General features: G+C 41.0%; 1 protein-coding gene across 1 annotated transcript in view; it reads right to left on the bottom strand.

Annotated features, from left to right (window-relative positions):
* The window catches only part of PTPRG (protein tyrosine phosphatase, receptor type, G), a gene marked incomplete at its 5' end in the record, with an annotated part of 313,696 nt that overhangs the window by 20,215 nt on the left and 272,244 nt on the right, over positions 1-21,237 (bottom strand). The window contains 2 exon segments of the mRNA XM_009997037.1: positions 6,857-6,948; positions 19,360-19,451. Of these exon segments, the coding sequence (XP_009995339.1) occupies positions 6,857-6,948; positions 19,360-19,451 (184 nt within the window).

Genomic DNA, 21,237 nt, shown 5'->3' with positions numbered 1-21,237 from the left:
GAGCAAACTCCTCTCCAATTAGCACAAAACTGCACCTCGGAGTAGGGCAGACAGTATCCATATCACCACCTCCATATTGAATCCACAATTTTTTCAGCTTGAGAGTCTTTTCTTCAGCTTCCCTTGATCCCACTTAGTCTCTTCCCCTGATTTTACCAGTGGCTGGGTAGCACACTGCTGTTCTTCAGGTTTAACTTTGCAGAACGTATTATTGTCCAAAGATGAATGGATACAGGCTCTTATTCTGTCCTCTCAACTTATCATTGACAATCCAAGGAACCAAAGTACATGGTTTCAATTGACCGTTAGTTACTGTAAAAAGTGTTCTAGTCTATGCTATTATGGCTAATTTGCCTTTTAATTATATTGTCCATGCTAATGCTAATTGGAATTTGATACACCCAGGTTTAACGACCCATCTTCATTGCCTTTCTGAAACAAGTTACAGATTAGTTTCTTCTAAACTTCAAAGAATTGCCATTTAAGTGTAAAATCAAACTGCTCCAGCGTCTTGCTGGCGTTATAAGGTTCTGTGCAACAATCTTTGCTACAGTGATTTGGCCTTACACAGGGCTGCTGTTGTTTCCCATTACTTCAGTCTGATGTCCTAGCAGGGCCTGAACTGTGAAAGCCTATGAATAGCAATGAGGAGGAATCATGAGCAAAGAAAGGATCCTAATTTGAAGGACTAAATTAGAGAAGATCCATAGCTATGCTTCGATATTACTGTGGGGTTGTTCAGCATGAAGGCAGCTCGTTCCTCCATTCCTAAAATCATTTTTTTTATCTCTTATTTTAATCCCAAATTGGAGAATTCTGTGGTAGTGCTCTTGCTGTTTGTTTTATCACAGTAAACACGAAGATAGCATACCAACAGAGACAGCAGATAGTATTTGAAGAGATCCCACAGGAATAGTGTAGATTTTTGCAATAACTGAGCACTAGCATAAACTCTCTGATGGCACTCAAGAGAGAGGTGAGCTGGGGACAGCCTAGAAAGAAGGGGAAAATAAACAAACCACAAGGATTCAACACAGGAATAAGAGCAGAGGAATCATGAATAGATAGTTAAAAATTCATGTAAATGAAGAGGACAGTGGAGGCTTGTGTTGCCCTGCACTTCATTAGGCAGGGAAGTGTCAGAGGCTGACTGAAAACTTGCACTGCTCATGTTGGGCTGCTGCTCCTGTGAGCAGGGCTTCTGGGCAGGAGCTCTGGGTATGGCTGTGGAACTCTGCTCAGTGACAGAAAGCCCAGATACCTGAACTGCTTTTATTACTTCTCTTTGACTCAATATCTGAATTCACAATGCCAGTTTCTTAGGGTAGGGAGATAAGAATTGAGAACTCTGGGAAGACCCTCTGCTGCAGCAATCCTTCCTCCTCCAGTTTCACAGTGCTGCTTCCCTTTGGCTTCAGTACAGCAACACACGTGCTGAGAAAACCTCCAGTTATGGCAATTTTGGGCCAGGGTTATAAAACATTTCCCAGTGCAGTAACTTCTGCTGGCAGCATGCTTTTGAAATGGCATCTTTCTACTGCCAGATTCCTTGGTGTAGATGCAGTTATAAGCACGTGTCTGTTGTAAACTGGGTCTAATCTGCCAGTATATCTACACAGTGGTTTTAGTGTCTCAAGAAATGTGCAAAGTGCAGCGTTCTCTGTCTTCAGTGCAGCTCTTTGCTGGAGAATAACATGCTGAGGTCACCCGTTAAAAAGAGCTAGTGACCCCTGCCCTGAGCAGCAGCAACCAGGAGGACAACTTTAGCAAATCCCTGCCACATCACTGAAGATATAGATTTATGTTATTTTCTTACATTTCAGGACATTTAGAAGAAGGTGCCACTGGAGTATAAAGATATTTTCAATTTATGTGGTGAGGGAGCTAGACAGCCTGCCTCCAAGTTCAGCCAGCCTGTTCAGACTCCAAATTGGCAATGAATCATTACACTCACACAGCCACAGGCACGAGAAGTCTGTGGAGGTTGCATTCATCCACTCTAATCACTCCTGCAGCAGCACTGACCAACCCACTCCAGAAACAGGGAGCTGGGAAAGAATATTATCTGATCTCAGAAAGCCAAATGCTACAGTACAGTATATATATAAAAAAATAATAAGAAATCACAGTTAGCTTTGGGGATGGAGGGTGATTTCTTGGCTCAGTGTTCCTTTCTTAGAGCAAAAGGTCACAACTGCTCAAAAAACTTACTGTTATTCCAGTAACTGGCCAGGGGGAGGGAGTGAAAGGCTTTGCTGTGGGAGGTGGCACTTCACACTCTTTTTGATACCAAGAATTTGGAGGACACATGTCCTACAAAGTCAGGCTGACTATCAGGGGAATAGAAGATGATGAACGTGACATCAGTTTTAAAAATGAGATCCAGAAGGGGCTTCAGGCACTACAGCCCACTAAATCTGACTTCTCTGTGGGGCAAACTGCTAGACACTGTAATAGATAGCAGAGTTAGTGAATGCCTCTAGCACACCGTGGAGAAGTCCCTGAAGAAGCCTGTAAGTAAGAACAGTCTGGAAAAGAATAGCATATTTGGATTTCCAAAATGTTTTTGAAAAGGCCTCCTGAAAAACTGGTCTTGGAGCAAAAGGAAAATTTGTCTTCTATACCATCAGTTTAAAGGTAGGATTCACTGCCCAGGAATTGTGTTCAGATTTTACCAGAAAAGATTACAGGCACCTAATCTATTAATAAATGGACTACAGAGGAGAAAAAGTGTGTTTGTGACACAAAATTATTCAGGATAATTAGAATGAGAGCTGTTTGCAAAGGGAAGCAGAACAGGCTCGCAATACTGAGTGGCTGAGCAATAAAATGGCAAATGAAATTCCATGTTGATAAATGCAAAGTGATATACTTGGGAAGACTAACCCCAGCAATATATATACATACTGACAGGTTTCCAATTTGCTGTTGCCATTCAGTGAGGAGACCTGGGGGTCATAGCTGATAGTTTTCTGGAGGTGTCAGCTGAGTGCTCAGTAGTTGCTTAAAACAAATAGTATGCTAAGAAGAAGGAAAGTAATAGAAAAACAGAAACCATCACTGAGCTCCTGCAGAACTCTGCAGTAAACCCACTCATTAAATACTGTGCATAGTTTTGGCCTTCCCATCTCAAGAAGAATATGGTAAAGGAAGAAAAAAAGGTACAGAGGGAACAAGTCATCATAAGTCCATGGAATGTCTTCCTCAAACAAACAAATTAAATAGTTTAGACTTCTTCAGATTTGAAAACAGGTAAGATTAAGGGAGAGTATGAGGGAAGCAGACAGGATCATGTGAGGCCTTTAAGTGAACAGGGATGTACTTTGTGATGCAAAAACTAGGAGGCACAAAGAAAAGTTATTAGGCATGAGTTAAAAGCAAAAGGAGGTCTGGAACAATCATATAATTCATTGCTATGGGATGCTTTGGACACCAGAAGTCTAAAAGTGTTCAAGAGGTAATTAGAAATTTGTGGAAAAAAGATCTATCAAGGACTATTAAACATAATGATGCCAAGAGAATCTCTGGCTAGACAAGGAGTAGATATAATCTCTGGCTCAGGAAGCCTCTCAATCTCTGTTCAGTCTTGCCACCAAACCCTGCCTCAGTGCTGCCCTGTAAAAATGTGGTATCTCCTCCTGGATGCCATAGCAAAAGGGTGCTGCTGGAGAGCAAGACAAAAAAAACCTCCTAAACTTTTTTCAGTATTTGGTTGAACAAATCCCAAGGTGGAATACAAGGAGACCAGCACTAGTGATGTAGGATTGTGGACCTTATTTTAAAAAGCTATTTTTTTGTTCAGTATTAAATTGGGCCTTATATATCTAGTTTATATAAAAGTAGAAAATTCATGGGACTCAAAAGAAATCTGAACAATTCTGTATACACAAGAAAGCCCAGCTATCACCAGACAATAAGGCTGGCTACTTGTGCTGTGATTACCCCAAGGGAATAAGGATTCATTTTAGATGCACTTTCCTTGGAAATCTCAAGGAAAGATTTGTGAGTTCAAAGTCTTTTTTTCCTCTGCATATAAAACGCTTCCTAGGCACATTCACAAAATATTTAGCTGTAATTACAGCTCATTTTAAGAGAAGGAGAGAGTATTCACACAATTTACTTTCAAATGAATCTTCTTCATGTAAAACCAACTGAATACAACACAAAACACACTGCAAAAAACACAGGAAGAGACTTAAGACCACAGGCCAGCAACAAACAAATGGAGAGTGTTTTACCTCTTACATGGGGCAGCACGTGTGTGCGCCTGGCTTAGTCTTTCCTCCCACAGGTTCTCCCATAAAACCTCCTGCCACAAAAACTTCTCAAGAGATTTTTTGAACCTTTTCTCATGTAAAACAATCCCATCCACTGGCCATCTTTGGGAAGATATATTTATTCTATAATATTGATCACTTTTTTGCAGTATCTCCGTGCTCTCCCCTCTTCCTTACAGATGTAAAAAGCAGATTTTTTGGTAAAAAATCTGCATGAATGCAGAACCTAATGCCTCTTCAGATGTTCCCCAGGCATGATATGGATTTGGTAGGTTCCACACAAGACAAGCAGCCCTCTAACACTGAATTTTCTGTTTCAGCTGGAATCCTACTGTTTCTCCATAAAATATTAGCTAAGTTTTCACTGTAACCAGATACAACTCCAGCACACACACCGTGCTGGATCTGATGGGGTGTGAGAAGGTACACTGCTAGCCACTTCCAAACTCTACTGTATAAACATAACCTCAGACTCTTCTATCCCTCAGCCACTTTCAAAACTGAAATTCCGATCTCTGAGTCAGTTTTAACACTTAACAAACATTTTACCTACAGACTCCATGAAAAATCCCACATTTCACTCTTCTGTCCCATCACTGTGAGCCATAACAAAACAAACAAGCCTATGAGGCATCAGCAGGGCAGAACATGAGCAATGAAAGGGAGTTGGATGGTTTATCCTAGACAGTGATTACCTTGTTCCTACTTTTTCTCCTCACTCTAGGAGGAGATTTTGTTTACTCTTTAGGAAGCCGAGACCTCAGCTATGAGGAAATACATCTGGAGTAGCTATACTGACTTCAAAGCAGATGCTCCAAATTTTAAGCCAGCATGGAGAACAGGATTTGGTGCGTGCAGTGCAGTCAGCAGAGTTTAACTTCCCTCCCAAGGGGACCCCATGCTCCCCAGAACAGGACTAATTGGCCAAAGCCATCTCTGTGGCTGGCTGCCATGGTGTGCCTCTCACAGCACGGAGCTGCAGGAGGAAGGGAAAAACAGGGCTATCAGAACAGTGTTTTTCTTTGCTAAAACATGGGCAGAAGGTGTCCAACATTTGTTAATGGAAGCGATTTTGTGACAGCTGAAGCAGAGCCTGCTGAAAGCCAGACCAACTTTACAGATGTGTTGCTGATTATTTTGAGTAATTAAATGGTGTAAAACCCAGCTGTGATGAATAGCACTGGGGTCGCAATTCATAAATAATTGAGGAGAGTGAGTTGCATTTGATCATCCTGATCAAATTCTACTCTCTGGAGAATAAATGTTTGTCCTGAATACCATCAACATTGTTAAATGCCTCAATATTCCTGCTCAGCCATCCAGCCAGCAGTCAATTGAACTAAATCACTTTAACACCTTACATATTTGCCTTTCCTCATGAATGCAAAACGTTTCTAACTTACACAATGGGGTTTGGGCACCAGACAAAGCAGCGAGTCTTTATAGACAGTAACCAAACAGCAACAATAAATGCTTTAAATGATCCCATTAAAAATAATTCCTGCATGCAGTCTTGTCTTTAATGCAGTAAGTGAAGAATTTGTAGACATTAGGCCACCTATTTTGTTTCACTGCCTTGTTTGTAAGCAGAGCTGCCTTTCTGATTCACTTGCAGCACACAAACACACCTCCTTTTGCTGGTGGGGAAGCCAGCAGCACAGCTCCATGCAATTTCCTGGGGCTCCTACTCCCCAGTACTTCCAAAAGCTCAACTGTGAATCTGATTGAAAGACTGTGTGAAAGAAATGCCTAAAAACTAGTCAGAGAATACTGACTTGTGCTTACTAAGCCCTGACTCAGCAGCCTGTCCTCATACAGTGTGATGCTTACCATGCTTACACAATAAGGGTTTGGTAACTCAGAGGTGGGAAACTGCTTTCACTTCATTGAAATTACCTCCAATTTGTAGCAGATTTATAGGTCAGAATCTGTCCTAAGAGGTAACAAGATATAAACTTCAAAATACTTACATTATATAAATATTACCAACTAAATCCTGAAGCCATTCTCCTGGCTTTTACTGGATTGACTGAAGTCAATGACTTCAACAGGGATCTCTCCTGGCTGAACAGAACATGAAGAAGGACTCCAAGGACTCCAGGAACTGACCCATAGTTTGTGCTTCCATAAAATACCAAATTCTGCTACTATTATGCATGGTGAGCACTATTTTACTCCTTTTGGTCAGCTCAGTGGGTACATGACTTCTCAGTTTGACTAAGTGAAGCAAATTCTGGGCCAACAAGAGTCAAATATAATACAGATTATGAGAGAAGGTTGGAGTGAAAAAAACTGCTTCTATTTTCATGTTGCTCCTGGGGGATTGCAGGCAGCTTTACCTATTTAATAGATACTTAGGAGGGTCCCCACTTCAAAGCACCAAATCTACAGTAGTTAGAAAGCATCTGTATATGTTCAGTCCCACATTGCTTATACATGCTGGCAAATTGATATTTCCCTATTTCTTCTGATACATTTGAGTATTGCATTTACCTGACATGACAGCATCACACAACTTCACACAGTCCCTAACTACTAATACACAATTAAAATTTTACTGCTAGATCATTAAATCGTACCTCAAAGTCTTCTGAGAACCCATGCTGGTTATTAGAATACAGCTCACTGATGTGTTTAACAAACTGCTTGACTGGAATTGCTTCCATATCATCTGTAGAAAGAAAGAGATATTCTGAGTTGCTATTTGTCTCATACATAAAACTTCAGGAGAGAAAGTCTGCACTCAATATCACTTAGATCTGAGTTCCCAGGGGCAGAGTGAGTTCAATATGTGAAAACAGGAAATCTTGATGAATCAGGCCAATTTTGAAGTAAACTCTTCACATTATATTTCTAATTCTAAGCACTGCAGTTATAAAAACTGGGAGTCTATTCCCCATGATGAGAATTGATAAAGTCCAGTTCAAGGATTGTTCAGTTTTTATTTGCAGTTTGAAGATGGCTGTGGGTGGGATGGAGAGACCTCCTGACCTTTCACGTTGTATAAAAAGAGGAGACACAGAATAAGAAAGCACAGTTGACAATTGCCCCAGTTTTTACCAGACTGAACAGAGACACACAGACGTTTTCTCCTGAAAGTTATTGGATTTTTCCTTTTTACACAATGATGTAGAATCCAAATGGACTTATCATGAACCTGACTCTGAGCAGAAGAACAGACAACACGACACCCACACTAATTTGAGTTCTCTCTCATGCCAGACACTATTCAGAACATTGAATGTGTATTCCACTGGACCATTTGTTCTTGCTCAGCACAGTGCAAATTCCACCCAATATACCAATAAATCACCCACAGACATTTCCTTAAAAAAAAGAAGTCAAAGGCTTGAACTGAAGACAAACAAGACTGTTTGGAGCACCTGGCACTCCAGGCAGATTCTAATGAAAGGTGTAGGATGGCTGCCTTATTTCTCTCTTCTCAAAAAAGGCCTAGATGTTACAACCACCACTGCAGTTGGTGGAAACACTGTGCTTGCCAAGATTCATTAGTTAATATTTTCAGTCTGGTATTTAGAAAATGTAAATTGCTATACAACTGTGATCACTTTCAGCATGTGAAATAATCTGTTGCCTGATGGCTACTGTTGTCTGATTGCATGATTTTATGGCAATATTCTGGTATTTTTATATTCCATTGAATATTTTTTGAAGATTGCATCCAGTTTATGTTTACTCCCAGTAATTCAGTGGTGTATTTTTGCTCCCATTTAGCAGCCATATGGTTTGGTGCTACAGCTGCATTATAATCTGGATTCTTTTCCTTTTAAACATCTACATTATGATAGAAAAATCCAAATATTTCTACAGATACTTAGCAAAACTTAACGATAAATAAATAGATGTGACATTTGCTGAATTCAGAGTGAAAGATCTTTGGCAGCTAAAACCTCTAAGCTGTCACATATGCTTTTCTTAGCAAAGGGTATGAAGATCTGTATGTGTAAATGAGGTTCTACTTTGGCAAGAATTTTATAGATCCCTGACAATCTGATTTCTTTCCAGCTGGTGGCAGTTAATATTGACCATGTCATTACTTCTCTACTCTTCTTTTATCAGGTAGCTCTAAGGTGGCTTTTTGCATCTATTGACATTTTCAGATTTCAATCAGCTCTCCTGTTTTATTTGTGAGAGCCAATTGTTAAAGATATGTTTGTAATCTGATCACCTCCCAGTACAGTAATGCTACTTTAATTAACCACATGCTCATTTACTGAATAATACAGAATTCAAAACATTTGACAAGTGTATGCTCAGCTTAGCAAAAAGCTGCAGCATGCAGAAATGCTGGCACTTTAAAATATTTAAGTGATATCATTTATTCTATGTAATATTGAGATCAACATCTCATAGCAACATTTGTATTAGTATTTTTTTTAGCCAAAACAATTGAATGGAATGATCTATAGGAACAGCAGTCAATAGCAAGAGCCTGTAGAACAATCTTTCCTCTCCTGGAAAGTAACCCATATATCCTACATTTCCTTGAAAATAGCTTGTGCTATGATAGTAATTTCACATACTCCCACAAGAGAAGTTCCTTAGTTATAATTTGTTGGGGGGTTTTTGGTTGTTTTTTTTTTTAGTAGCCTAGCTCAACTGAGACCAACTGAGATCAAGTATTCACTGTGGCAGACCAGTGTGTCCAATTTAATTTTGCAGAAGGCAGAATATAATATTAATTGTGATCTGTGAGCCAAAAAATACATTAGAGATAACATACTCTCCAGTCCATTGAATTCCCACCAATTTCAAGGATGGGTTTGCACCAGAGATCCATGGCAAAATATGGTTAGTTTTCTTTTTGCCATCATCACTGCATGGTGGCAGTATGTCTCCACCTTCATAGCCACTGGTAACTCTGGTGTTCAACTATCCTTTATTGTTCCTCCTCCCTTTCTCCTGTGTTTTCACTTCCCACTCCCTCCAGAAGCCTTAACCCAACACAGTTTCTTACCCTATTTGATAACATGGGCAACAATTAAAGATATTAAATAGCAAATACTGTTGCCATATGATATCACTAGGTGAGAGGGAGCTTCTGCTGCTGAAGCTGAGGCCACCCCTTGAGGGACAGGTGCAGCCCAGAGGGGACATGCAGCCCACAAGCTGGCCAGGACATGGCTGCTTCCCAACTCCATGCCCGTCCTACCCACCAGTGATAAACTCAAGAAGGTAGCTCTATGTGTGATATAATGTGTTACAATAACCAATGAAACAGGAAAATATTAAAGGAATTTGGATCTGTATTTTTCTATCCACCACCTCCAAATCCAAACTTCCAGCCAGAAACACAAATTTCTTGAGTTGGGGCATATGCTCAGCCAGGGCAGCTTGTCAGACCTCCAGTAAAATATGTATGAAGACACTCAGCACTCTGGAATGGGGTCTGCTCTGACATGATCTGAACATGGCTGTGACCTTCTCTGAGAAAACCAACAGATGTAGCTAGATGCACAGAATATGCTTTTCCTTGCACTATCGTCATTCCAAAGGCTTTGGCTAAGCCTTCTTTCCATCTTAAGACAAATAGACTTCAGTGACTATAATTCTTTTAGTCGATTGAAGAGATTAATGGAATCCTATAATAGCTAATTAGGAGCTCTCACAGTCATTCTGCACATATTCCCTTTTGCACCATACACTTTTTTCTACCCAAAAGCTGGAGGGACATTTGATATTGTCAGCATGATGCCTACATTCTGCAAGATCTCCACATTATTCCAAGAGAAGAGGGAAATGTTTTAATAAGACACCTTCATCTCCAACACTTACAGATACAATTACAGCTCTTTCTAGCTTGGGTTTAGCCATCTGTTTTATTAGTGTCAATAAAGTGATCCTGGACTTACATCACTATGAAATATGAGCTGAATCTGGCACCTTGCCAATGTACTAACCCTTTGCATTATGTGGGGAAAGAAGTAATCTGAGATGGACGAGAGCAAAAGTCTCCAGAACTTTTAAATAATGATATGTGTTTGTATATATATTATTGTAAACAATGTAACCTATGATAATATCTTTTATAAGCATACACTACTGAAGCTGTCAGGAAGGTGTATGTTTAATCACTATGCTAGATATTTAACACTGATGGAGTTCCCATCTTCACTTGCTGGTCCATGACAAGCACCTGAAAGCAGGAGCAAAACCACAAAAACAGAGTGGACTCCAGTGGGTCTCATTTCCTGCCACAAAGGGACAATGCCAAGAAGAAGGTCATGTTTGTTTTAAAAAAAACAATAGTAGAGGAAAACCTTCACTTGCACCTCATTTTTTAAGAAATAGCAGTTGACACTGCAGAATACTTAATACATTCCTTCAGAAGACAGCCACCTTCAAAAGTAGCTTAAAGTCTGTAGAAGCCATCAAATTTGAATAGGGTTACCTTTAAAGTTGGGATAATTAGTAATCCCACCAGGAAAGATTTTCCCCTATCTTCCACTTAATAAGCTGACTTTGTAATGTTAAAGCAATAGGGTCCAATTTCAAAAGAAAAATGGGACATCGTATCAGGGATGGCATTTCCACATAATAAGATCTCAGATTCATTTTGATTCATTTATAGCCTGAGAGCTCACTGGATAGTTTAGTGGCATTGGATTGAAATAGATGGGTTTGGGTCAGGAATTAATCCAGAAGGTCAAAACCAAAGTGCTTCCTCGTATTGCCTTTGTCTAGTTTGGAGTTTTGGTGTTTCTGCAGACCAGACATCTGACACAGATGGAGAAGTCTTGGTAAGAAAATTCTCCAATGTCTTTCATTCTGTTTGTAAATGCTTTCTGTTTTTCAGCTATTATCTTACCCAGTCTACTAAATCCAATATGCTCCTTGTATTTTATGCTTTACTGTTAATGTGAAAGCTTTTCCATTTGTTTGTTAGTCACTGCACTTCAGTCTCTCATTTGCAAAGCCACCTGGATTCATGTGCCATCGCTGTCACGTGGCTCGGCCCATCTGCTCCAACAGCAGCCACTTACTGCACTGCTCAGCAACCCCTTGCCATCCCTTGCCTCTCAGGAACACCTCTGTCAATTCTCAGCCTGCTCTTCACAGCTGGCTTCAGCCAAAGGACAAGGGGATTCTCCCACTTCCTTTCTCCCTGCCTGTGGGGCTGAGCAGTGAACTGAATCCTTCTGCTGATCCGGCTGATGAACATAAGAAAGGATTAATTGATTTGTGAGGGAGGCAAAGAAGGATTAGCTGTCAGTGGGGTAGATGGGTTGATCCTACTCATTACCATGAGAAACACTAAAGTGACAAGGAAACTGCCCTTTCTGCGGGCAGCACAAACCTAGCTAACCTGGCTTATGACAATCATGAAACCGGTGTCATTGCTATTGACATTAATCAGGGAGAATCCACTCTCAATAGTGTATCCTCACAGTTCTCATCTTCTGCAAAAAAGTTTTGTGGATTGGAACGAAATATCTACCAGTAGGGTCATAGTAGGACTCTTAACTCACTGAAAAATAACATATCTGACAAATGATGTCCCATATCCATAGCAAGAAAGCACCTTTCTTTTCCCAGCAGCACTCAACCCTGGCTTGTCAATCCATCTTCCACCCTCTTGTTCTCTACTGCTGGAGAGGACACTTAATGCAATCCCAGGATTTCTTTTATATTTATTTTATTGTTAAGCACATTCAGTGAGGTTCATGGATATTTATTTTTTACAAATAGGAAAAATTCTGCAAGCAGCTGGAATACCTAGCGTCAATATTCAGGATGCATATTACTTGAAACTGAGTCTAACAGTCACTCTATAAGCTACTATATATATCAGAGTGAAGGCTGCAGAGCTACAGCAAAATCTTGCCTTCACATGCACCCCTTTAATGAAGTAACCAGGTGGAGGACAATTCTAACAGATTCATTTCCACAACCAGCAACGGGGCTAGTAGCCCAGATTTAAATAGGATCAGTGCAGCTGGACCACGCAATATGAAAGTGCCCACAGCACACGGTACTAAATGGGGATGCAAAGCCCAAATTCATCTGTATTTGGTCTGTCACTAGGAAAGTGGCTTATCATAAAGGATCCTGCAAGGATTAGTAGCATAGCTGTGGGTAGAATTTTGCCCCAGTAGAGGATACTGAAAAAACCCATCAGCTCCACTAGGGTCAGGTGTCCACCTCTACAGAGAAGCTTAAACAGAAATCTCTGAGCCTACAGGTTGAGTGTCTGCTCAGAAGTGCACACACTTAGAGGGGTCAGAAACTTCATGTGCAGCTCAAAATTTGGCACTGACTGAATTTAAAGTGTTTAAGCAGGCAACTCCCTCCCCAGCCAGATCCTGTCTCTTGTGAATATTGGACTCCCTGAGTCCAATGGGTGTAAAAATGGGTGGTATCCAGCTTTCTTCAAACCATTTTTCATTTAATGCATTTGAATTATACACATTTATATAGTCAGAGCCTTTAATTCTGCAGGATATTGACTTTCCTTGCTTAACTATTTAAAAATAAGAATGCAACTGAAGGTATTGTGTTTAATTTGGAATAATTATTTTTTCTGACTGATCTCATTACTTGCTGTATAAAAAATGGCCAAAAATATAAGAACAGCTGTATCTGTATAACCTGAGTATCAATTACTTTATGATAAAGTTATTAAAAAAACTTAGTATTGAGAAGGTGTCTGCTTTCTGTGGAGATCTGTGGACTAAAAAGGCCACACAGAAGGTTTCATTCTAGGAGATCAAACTACCTGCTGACGGCCTTAAAGGCTGGCATCCTCCCTAAGATCCTGACCTCAGTAATTAAAACAAATTATAAATTAAATTAAGATACATAAGAAATGTAAAATACTAAAAACTCATTAATGGAGAGACTTTCTCATTAATGTTCACATTTTTGTAATCAGGTGTTTACCAAGTACTGTTTTCAATAAAAACACCTTTCAAAGTGAAAAGGCAAGGAAAACACTATGAATACATTTGAAAGTCCTGGAGAGGTGGACATGTTGAAATAAAACCACAAAAGTCCTTCCAGCAACATCATTGTTATCTATTTATTATCATCAAGTCAAATGAACACAAGGGCAGGTTTCTGATAAAGGAGAGACACATGAAAAAGCAGAATATGAAAAATCACCTGTGTAATATTGTAGCTACATTCATCTCTCTTGCTTCTAGATTTAATCTACTACAATGCTATTAGCCATGTGTCAGTCAGGAATATAAAGATGTTAATGATAAAATTTTATATGTGTCAAAATAAGAGCTCAGTTTAAATCTGCTTGTACAAATCTTAGATTAGATTATCATTAATTATAAATAATAGCAATACACTTCTTCCCTTTAAGCAAAAAACCAATTTCAGTTCAAGAGATGAAATAATGTGAATTTTTCCTTAGCACAGACATTAAGCATGATCTTATTTGGGTTTGCCTGCTAAGGAACACAATTTTAATCTCACATATTTCCATCCTTAGGTCCCAGTTGTGCCATCAATTACACACATGTCTTGTATTTAAGCACATGTAGGTTCAACTCCAGGACTCTGCAGCCCAGTGTGATGGCTCTCAGAAAAGGATCTAACCATATTTCACATGGCCACCATGAAAACATGGGCTTGGATGAAGTAGCCAGTCTAAGGCCCCCTTACAGGTACCATCATCAGATACCATCCCATCAATTCTTCAGTGTGCTGCAGGAGCAGCAGTTTATAGCAGAGAAAAAGGAAGGTGGATGTTCCCTAAAATACCTTGATATTTTCTTGGCTTCAGAGGATGGCTGCATGTGCAATATTGCATTCATGAATTTAATTGAAGTTGAAGATGGGTACAATTCACAATATGGTGCTGGAACATAAATCCGCAGGGAGCAGAGAGCAGAAATGAAGCCTTAAACAGCAGAAGAGCACTACCTCTGTGCTCAGTGAAGAGCTTCATGCCCTTGAGAAATAAGCCCTCAGTTGCAGTTAGCACTTTTCCTTGTACCTCACCAGTCTTCAGCATACAGGATCCCTGTGCTCAGCACACTGTCACTGTGTTGGCCACTGATGTGTCCTGGTGCTCTGCTCTTTAACTCTTGGGATGCAACTTGAGAACAGATGCATCTTAGAAGAAAACAGTAAGATATTGAGTATTTGTTGGGAACCTGCAGTTTCCTTGTCAAATGAGATACCTCTTGGTACAATCCCTTAATAGAAACAGTTTGTCACAAGATAGATGCTACCAGAAGATATCAGAAGTGGAGGAGCTGAGCTTGTAAAAAAACATATCAAGTCTAACCACTGATATTCGTCAGCAAATGTTGAAGGTTATTGAAGGAATAAGGAAGAAGGTTTCAAAATTCTGCAGATTTCACAAAAGCTAAGAGTTAGTAAGATGGACTCTTGATGGAATTCCTTATTGGAGTGAGAAGACAGAGGAAAATGAAGGAGGGTCATAGCTGCACTGGCCTTCACACCCTCGTGTGACTGCAAGAAGTGGTCAAGACACCTTTTCACAACAATGTGCTTGGCTACTCCACTATTTCCTTGGGTCGTGCACTCACACCAAGTCATTCTTAAAGAAGCAGGAAAGTGTTTCTCCATCAGATTCTGCCACTAGTTATTTTAAATACAGTATTAATAATCTGCAGTGGTAGTTTAAAACATTTACTGCCCTTTACACCTAAAACTGTGTGCACCTTGATCCAAGCACTGAGCCGTGCTCCTGAGCCTTGCAGTCTAGGGACAGCTGGAATGACTGGCATCACATCTGAGACATTTTACTTGCACTAAAAATGGTGAAAGACATCTGGAAAAATTTGCTGAATGAATCAGCTACATTGGCCAGCCATGGTGTTCTTTATGAGCCCTGTTTCCCTGGACTGTAGTCAATAGTATGCAGTTTTGAATTCTGCCACAGGGTCAAGCCTCACCTATCTCTGTACTGATCTCACAAGTCCTGCTGACATGAGTGACACAGCATTTGCTGTGCTCATGGGCTAGGCAAGGAGCCAGTAAAGCCCTAGCAAGCTCCAGAACAATGCACCACCCAAGATCAGGAAAGCTCTGAAACAAAGGAGAGGAGGAGGAGTGTACAAGTGGGATTTGTGATAGTTTCACTCTTTGATATCATCTAACTTGCACAGAGATGCACTTCTGCTCTGCTGTCATGGAGCAGGTCTTGCCATGAGAAGGCAGGAAAACTGCTAAGGGTGCATTTTGTTTTGCTGTGCTGCAAAACAGACAGGTCTGCAGCTGATGCTGCTGTTATTCTTACTTATCCAACTCCATCAAAAAGGATCAAGTCCAGAAATGATTTAACCAGATACTGACTAGATATGGAAAAAAACCCAACCCATAACCAAACAGGAACAGGAGTTGTTTTTTTGAGAAAGATCTTGCCAATATCAAGAAAGCCAATATCAAATATCAAGAAAGATCTTGCCAAGACCAGATACTATAGTGAAGAGATCATCCAGGCAAAGATGACATGGAGGTGGCCAAAATTAACTGAGTGTGGAGGCAAAGAGAGAAGATATGGAGAACTAATGCTGTTGGGCTGAATGGTGGGGGAGTTTCAGAAATCTGCCATTGATTACAGATGCATTACTGTCAGGTGCAAGGCTTCTGTGAGTTTAGATTTATACCTCAGTTCTAATATTCAGTGGGTTGACTCAGTGAATGATACCCCCTTTGTCCTGTGTTTCTCTAGATCAGGCAGTGCTGATAATTATGAATAATGATAATGATTTGGGTCTCAGAGCAAATTTGCACAGATAAGCACACGCCTATGGGTGATGTGGCTTCATGAACGTTTTGCCATGGGAAGTCAAATAGAAAATGGGTAAAATAATTCCTTTATAAAAATATTTCTTTAGAGTTTGGATCTGAAAAGGTGTACTGTGTGCCTATTGCAGGAGGCTGGCAGATTGGTTTGGATTTCATAGACCTGAGGAAACAGAGGGTTTGCCTAAACAAGAGCAGAACGTGGTGCAGAAATAAACACAAAAGCTACCTCTGAGCATGCAGACACGTCACCAAGCAGAGTGGTGACACGCAGAGACACCAGTGCCAATTCTGAAACCTCTCAAGCTGTGTCAGAACGTCACTGCACCTGGCTCCCAGGCACCTGGCAGAGCCACCCCACACCTGGACCAGGACCAGCCAACCCAAACCTGCTCAGCCTTCCCTGTCAGCAGCTCACTGCATGCTGTAGATGGGCCTTGGCAAAGCTACCGAACGTCTGCAGACACGTTGCTCTAAAGTGCCATCAGTGTGGCCACTTGCATGTGGCTGAGAGTAGAAATCGGTCTGTTGAGTTGTAGGACATAGATGCATGATTCTGCAGGGATACCATCACATTTCTTTTGTAAGGATAGGGTTTCACTATTTAACAAGGTTACTTTGAAAAGCTTGCTTTTGTGAAAATGACACATATTTTGCTTCTAGGATCAACATGGCAAGTAAGACTTTCTCACACCCTCTGGTAGCTACCAAAGGAAAAATTCATGGGCTTATTTATCAGCTGCAATCATTTCAAAGAATTCTACAATTTCATTATTTTAGGGCATTTCAGTGGGCAGCCTACATGGGAGCAGCAGCTGATGTCAGAGGAGAGTGTCATTTATCAGCAGGGGCCTCTTCTGCATCTCTGAACAAGGAAAATGTTTAGGAGAACTTAAAGACCTTTCCAGGCAGTATCTCCCACCTCTGGAAAAAGCCAACAATCTATCTCTACTAACTTTGAGTCTCATTACAGGCTCCCTGTACAGTTGATAGTTAATATATACAGGGAGAGGCAGGTCCAAAGGGTGATTTGGCTTTTGATGGCCTGAATAGCTTTACTGTCAGTGCCAAGATCAAGTTCATCAGTTCATTCTCTCTTTAGACCTTCTGGGCATGACTCGGCTTCAGATCAAGGGATGTCCATCTGGATGTCTGTAGGTAGGTGTCCAAATGTCCATTATATCCACAAAAATCCTGTCATTAAATTGGGAATTCAAGGGATAGATTCACCTTTGCACCCAACTAGACTAAACCTCTGTTAGAGGGCCAGCTCTTCACATGCCTTAGAGCTTACAGCAGTCCTTGCAGATTTTTAACTACAAAGGTTCTTGAGGTGTCTTGCAGCACTTGCTCAGCAGGTGTCTTAATCTGCAGTGCCCATTATCAGGGGTGAGCAGCTCTTTCTCAGCATTACCAAACCTGAGGAGACCACAGTGGGCACTGCAGTGACATTGGTATCATGTCAGTCCCAATGCTGAAGTGGTCCAACAGCACAGCTTGCTCTAGTCATGGGAAGAGTTCCCCAAAAGGCAATGTTCTTTCGTTCAGCCACTTCTTGTTCCATGCTAGAATGGCTGCTGGAGAAGCACTGGCACATGTGCTGGCCTTAGGGTACCTGCCACCTACACAGTTTTAATGGAATTCTTCAGCCTATATTACAATTTATATGACTGCTATCCAGTCTTTAATGGACTGACCATCAAAACATCCTTGTGAAACAGGGAAGAATGACCATCTCAAGCAACACAGATCACAGCATGAAAAGATTGTGCATTCTGCTGGTTTCTTTATCTAAAAAAAAAAAAGCCTCAACTACAGTAAAAAATCCAAAACTATCCATTGGCCAAGAAGACTTCTCTCTAAGTGAAGAATTTCTCTCCTTCCACTGCCTTGTGCTCATAATGCCCTGCGTTTGGACACTGCTCTGCACCAAGTCCAGGTTAGCCCCCCCTTCCCTTCCTCTCAGGCTCTAAAGAGGGATCCCATGAGAGCAGGCACAGTGGGACCATTACACTGATTGCCAGAAGCAGCCCCAGGAGGGAAGTGCTCTTCCAGATTTTATAGTAGGAAGAATGGAGCTTTCCAACTATTTAGGTTCTTTTGTGAAAACCCATTGGATGTGGTCTAAAACTAAATCCTCCCATCTCCAGTTACCCTAGAGGAGAAGAAGGAGGGTGGCTTCTTGCTAAGGAAGTGAGGTGGTCAGGATATACATCTTAGTCTGTCACAGAAAGGAGAGGAGATGATAGTATGTTTCCTTTTATTTTCACTAGCACAGCATCAGACTGCAAGGCAAACTGCCTAACATCTTCTGCAGCAATGTAATAGCTAACCTTTCATATTAGTTCCCATGGGTACTTTGAAAGACTCTTTCTAGAAAGGAGTTACACGCCTACTGAATAAAATCAAGGAAAATGTAACTGGATTCTTTCACTTTTCTAGGACACATGTTTCTTCAGTATCTCAGAGCTGGCTTTGAATGTTTTTATGGCAAAATGAATCTAATTAGCTACAGATTGAATCCTAAACCAACGACACAAATTACAGAACACAACAAGGAAGCTTAAAATACCTTGAAGCAATAAGCACAAGAATTTGGCAGACTAAGGTCAGTACAACATTTTGGGTATCTTAATTCTGCCTGTGAAACCGAGCAACATCAAACAAGGCAGTGACTGCAAAGGCCACTAACTCCAAGCTGCTCTCTGTCATCATGGCTTAAAGGGTGCTGGATCCTGCACTTGATGATTCCCAGGGGAAATGCCTGATGAAGAGAGCATAGCACTAAGCTCTGCTTTCAGCTTCGCTCTCAGTATAGCTGAGAGGAGAATTTGACCTTTGATAGCTTGATTAATATGAAATTAACAGATGGCTTTGGACTTTAATTGAGATTGTTTGCTTATCCCTGTGTTTTGCTTTCCTCCCCAAGACCCAGCAGACACCACCTCTGCACACACTGAAAGTGGGGGCAACTGCCCTGGGGCTCGAGAGAGGTGGGGCTGCACACCCCTCACCCACAATCTGTCCTGATGGAGCAGCTGGTTTCACCCTGGATGCCTTAGTGCTTTTAAGAAGTGTTGCTCCTGCTTTTGACATTTTACAAAGGTTATTCTGAAATTTCTATTAAAACCATGTGGGAGAGGTGCCTATGGAAAAATACAGCATTGGCATTCAGAGCCCCATTCAGAGCACCTAAAATTAAATGAAGCAGCACTGATACAACAAATTCTACCAAAACCTCCATGATTTATCACGACTATAACCTTCTCTTCTTTGTGTAATTAAAACAGACTCCAAGTAGCACAAACACAGGAGATTAAGCTTGTCTTACCTGGAATGGGTATAATGGGAATACTTTCATTGGGGACCACACGGGGGGAACTGCTGTCCTCCACATAGAAATGAGCAGTCTGAAAACACTTTCTGTTCAAGGAGAAAGAAAAAGAAAATACATTATTCAGGGTGTGAAAAACTGCCCCCTGAAAAAACATCTGAAAACTTTTGCACATGTTCTGCTTCTCCATTTCTGCTCCATAGTTTCAGACATTATAGTTTAAAAACATTGATGTGTGAAAACATACATGTGTTTTCTACAATTTCAGTCCCAATCCAAATTCTGGTGTGCTCTAATTCACTGGCATCTGACATCCACCCGCTGTAAATCCCTCTGTATGTTATTGCTAAGTTCTATTGAATACGAAATTTTACTCACAAAAGTGAGTGGTTGCAAAGCAGGCTTCAAATACATATTCAGAAAGAAACTCTGAACACAAGAAACATATTCAGCATACAGTTCAAGCAAAAATCCACTTATGACACCAGCATTTCCAGGGAAAATACACTTACTGTACAAGTTTCTGCTGTGTAACAGCCGACAGACAGTCATACAGCATCTGTAACTGCTGCATGTCATGATGTTCTGCTGTGAAAGTTATATTTAAAGCATCATGGCTTTTTGTTTGTTTGTTTTTTAACACTAAAGCCATATAACCCTCATCCCATCCTCCTCCTGCAAACTTGTATCACATACACTGCTACAGAAAAATGCTATAGACTCTTAGCTTGGGCCCCAGGACTCATCTCTGAAAAGGCCTATAAACAATAGAATTTAAATCCACCTGACCCTTTTTTACCTGTATTTAATGCAAAGCAGAGAGCACAAGCTGGTCATCACAGAAAAGGTACTGAGCACAATAACATCAAGAGATCCAAGGAGACTCTGCATGGTGATGTTAACTGAGGCAGGGTTTTCCAACACCAGCGTCACTGCTCATTGCTGACTTAATGAGCTGCTTGAGGCTGGAACTGAATATTTAATGAGTCTTGCTTGGTGTGAGCAGCTATTGTGGCAGAAGAAGGGTCTGCTCTCATCTGTTGGGGTGCTTAACAATAGCTTCCCAGTAGCAGCAAGACCCCCTTCATTGCAGCCCTCAGTGAACTGCTCCTCATCACCTGGGCAAAGTTTGCAGGCGGCCTTGTGAGCGGAGCCTTTTGTCAAGTTGCTGGTTCCCTTGCTGAAACATACTTGCACGTAGTGGTTTACAAGTTTCTGCCTTGCAGTCTGTTCCTCTGTGGTTCGGGCACTGTGCTCTCCATGGAGAGCCCGCTCTGCAGACCTGGCTTTGCTGACTTTGTCAAAGTAATTTGTGCTCCCTTTGTTTTCAACATCCATATGTGCCAGAGAGCGAAAAAGTCACTGAAAATCAAACCACTCTCTTAGGCAAAGGCAGAAACTAAAATAATCATGGGCACTTGCTTTCTATGCATTTCTCTGCACAATCCCAGTGCTTTATAATGCAAGCACATGCTACAGCAGCACAAGTACAACTTAAGACAATAGAGAAGCAGAAGAGAGCAGATTTCACAGCATGGAGTAATTGTCTCGGAGCAGCTTTCTATTTTCAGGCACGATGTCTTGCATTGTTCTGAAGTTATTTATTTAGTGAGGATGCTTTTGTTAAGAAACACCATAAGGTGAATTCACACCCGAGGAGGTAAGATGTGCAATAGTCTCACAGCACTTAGAAACATGGGTACAACCGCCCCCTCCTCCGCTTGCTCCCCGTTCTCAATTTTTTTTGGCAGCCCTTTTTTTGGACAATGCACACCCTGGGGGCAAGCAGCAGAATAAATCAGTCACACATAAAGAAGAAACTATGAATATGAAACAGGCAAAATGTTCCTGATTTTGATGTATTTGGGGCTCTTT

The sequence above is a fragment of the Chaetura pelagica genome, unplaced genomic scaffold, assembly GCF_000747805.2.
Source record: "Chaetura pelagica isolate M959 unplaced genomic scaffold, ChaPel_1.0 scaffold364, whole genome shotgun sequence".
Classification (NCBI taxonomy): Eukaryota; Metazoa; Chordata; class Aves; order Apodiformes; family Apodidae; genus Chaetura; species Chaetura pelagica.
Note: the sequence above shows the minus strand (reverse complement) of the source record. Positions and strands in the feature narration are given on the sequence as shown.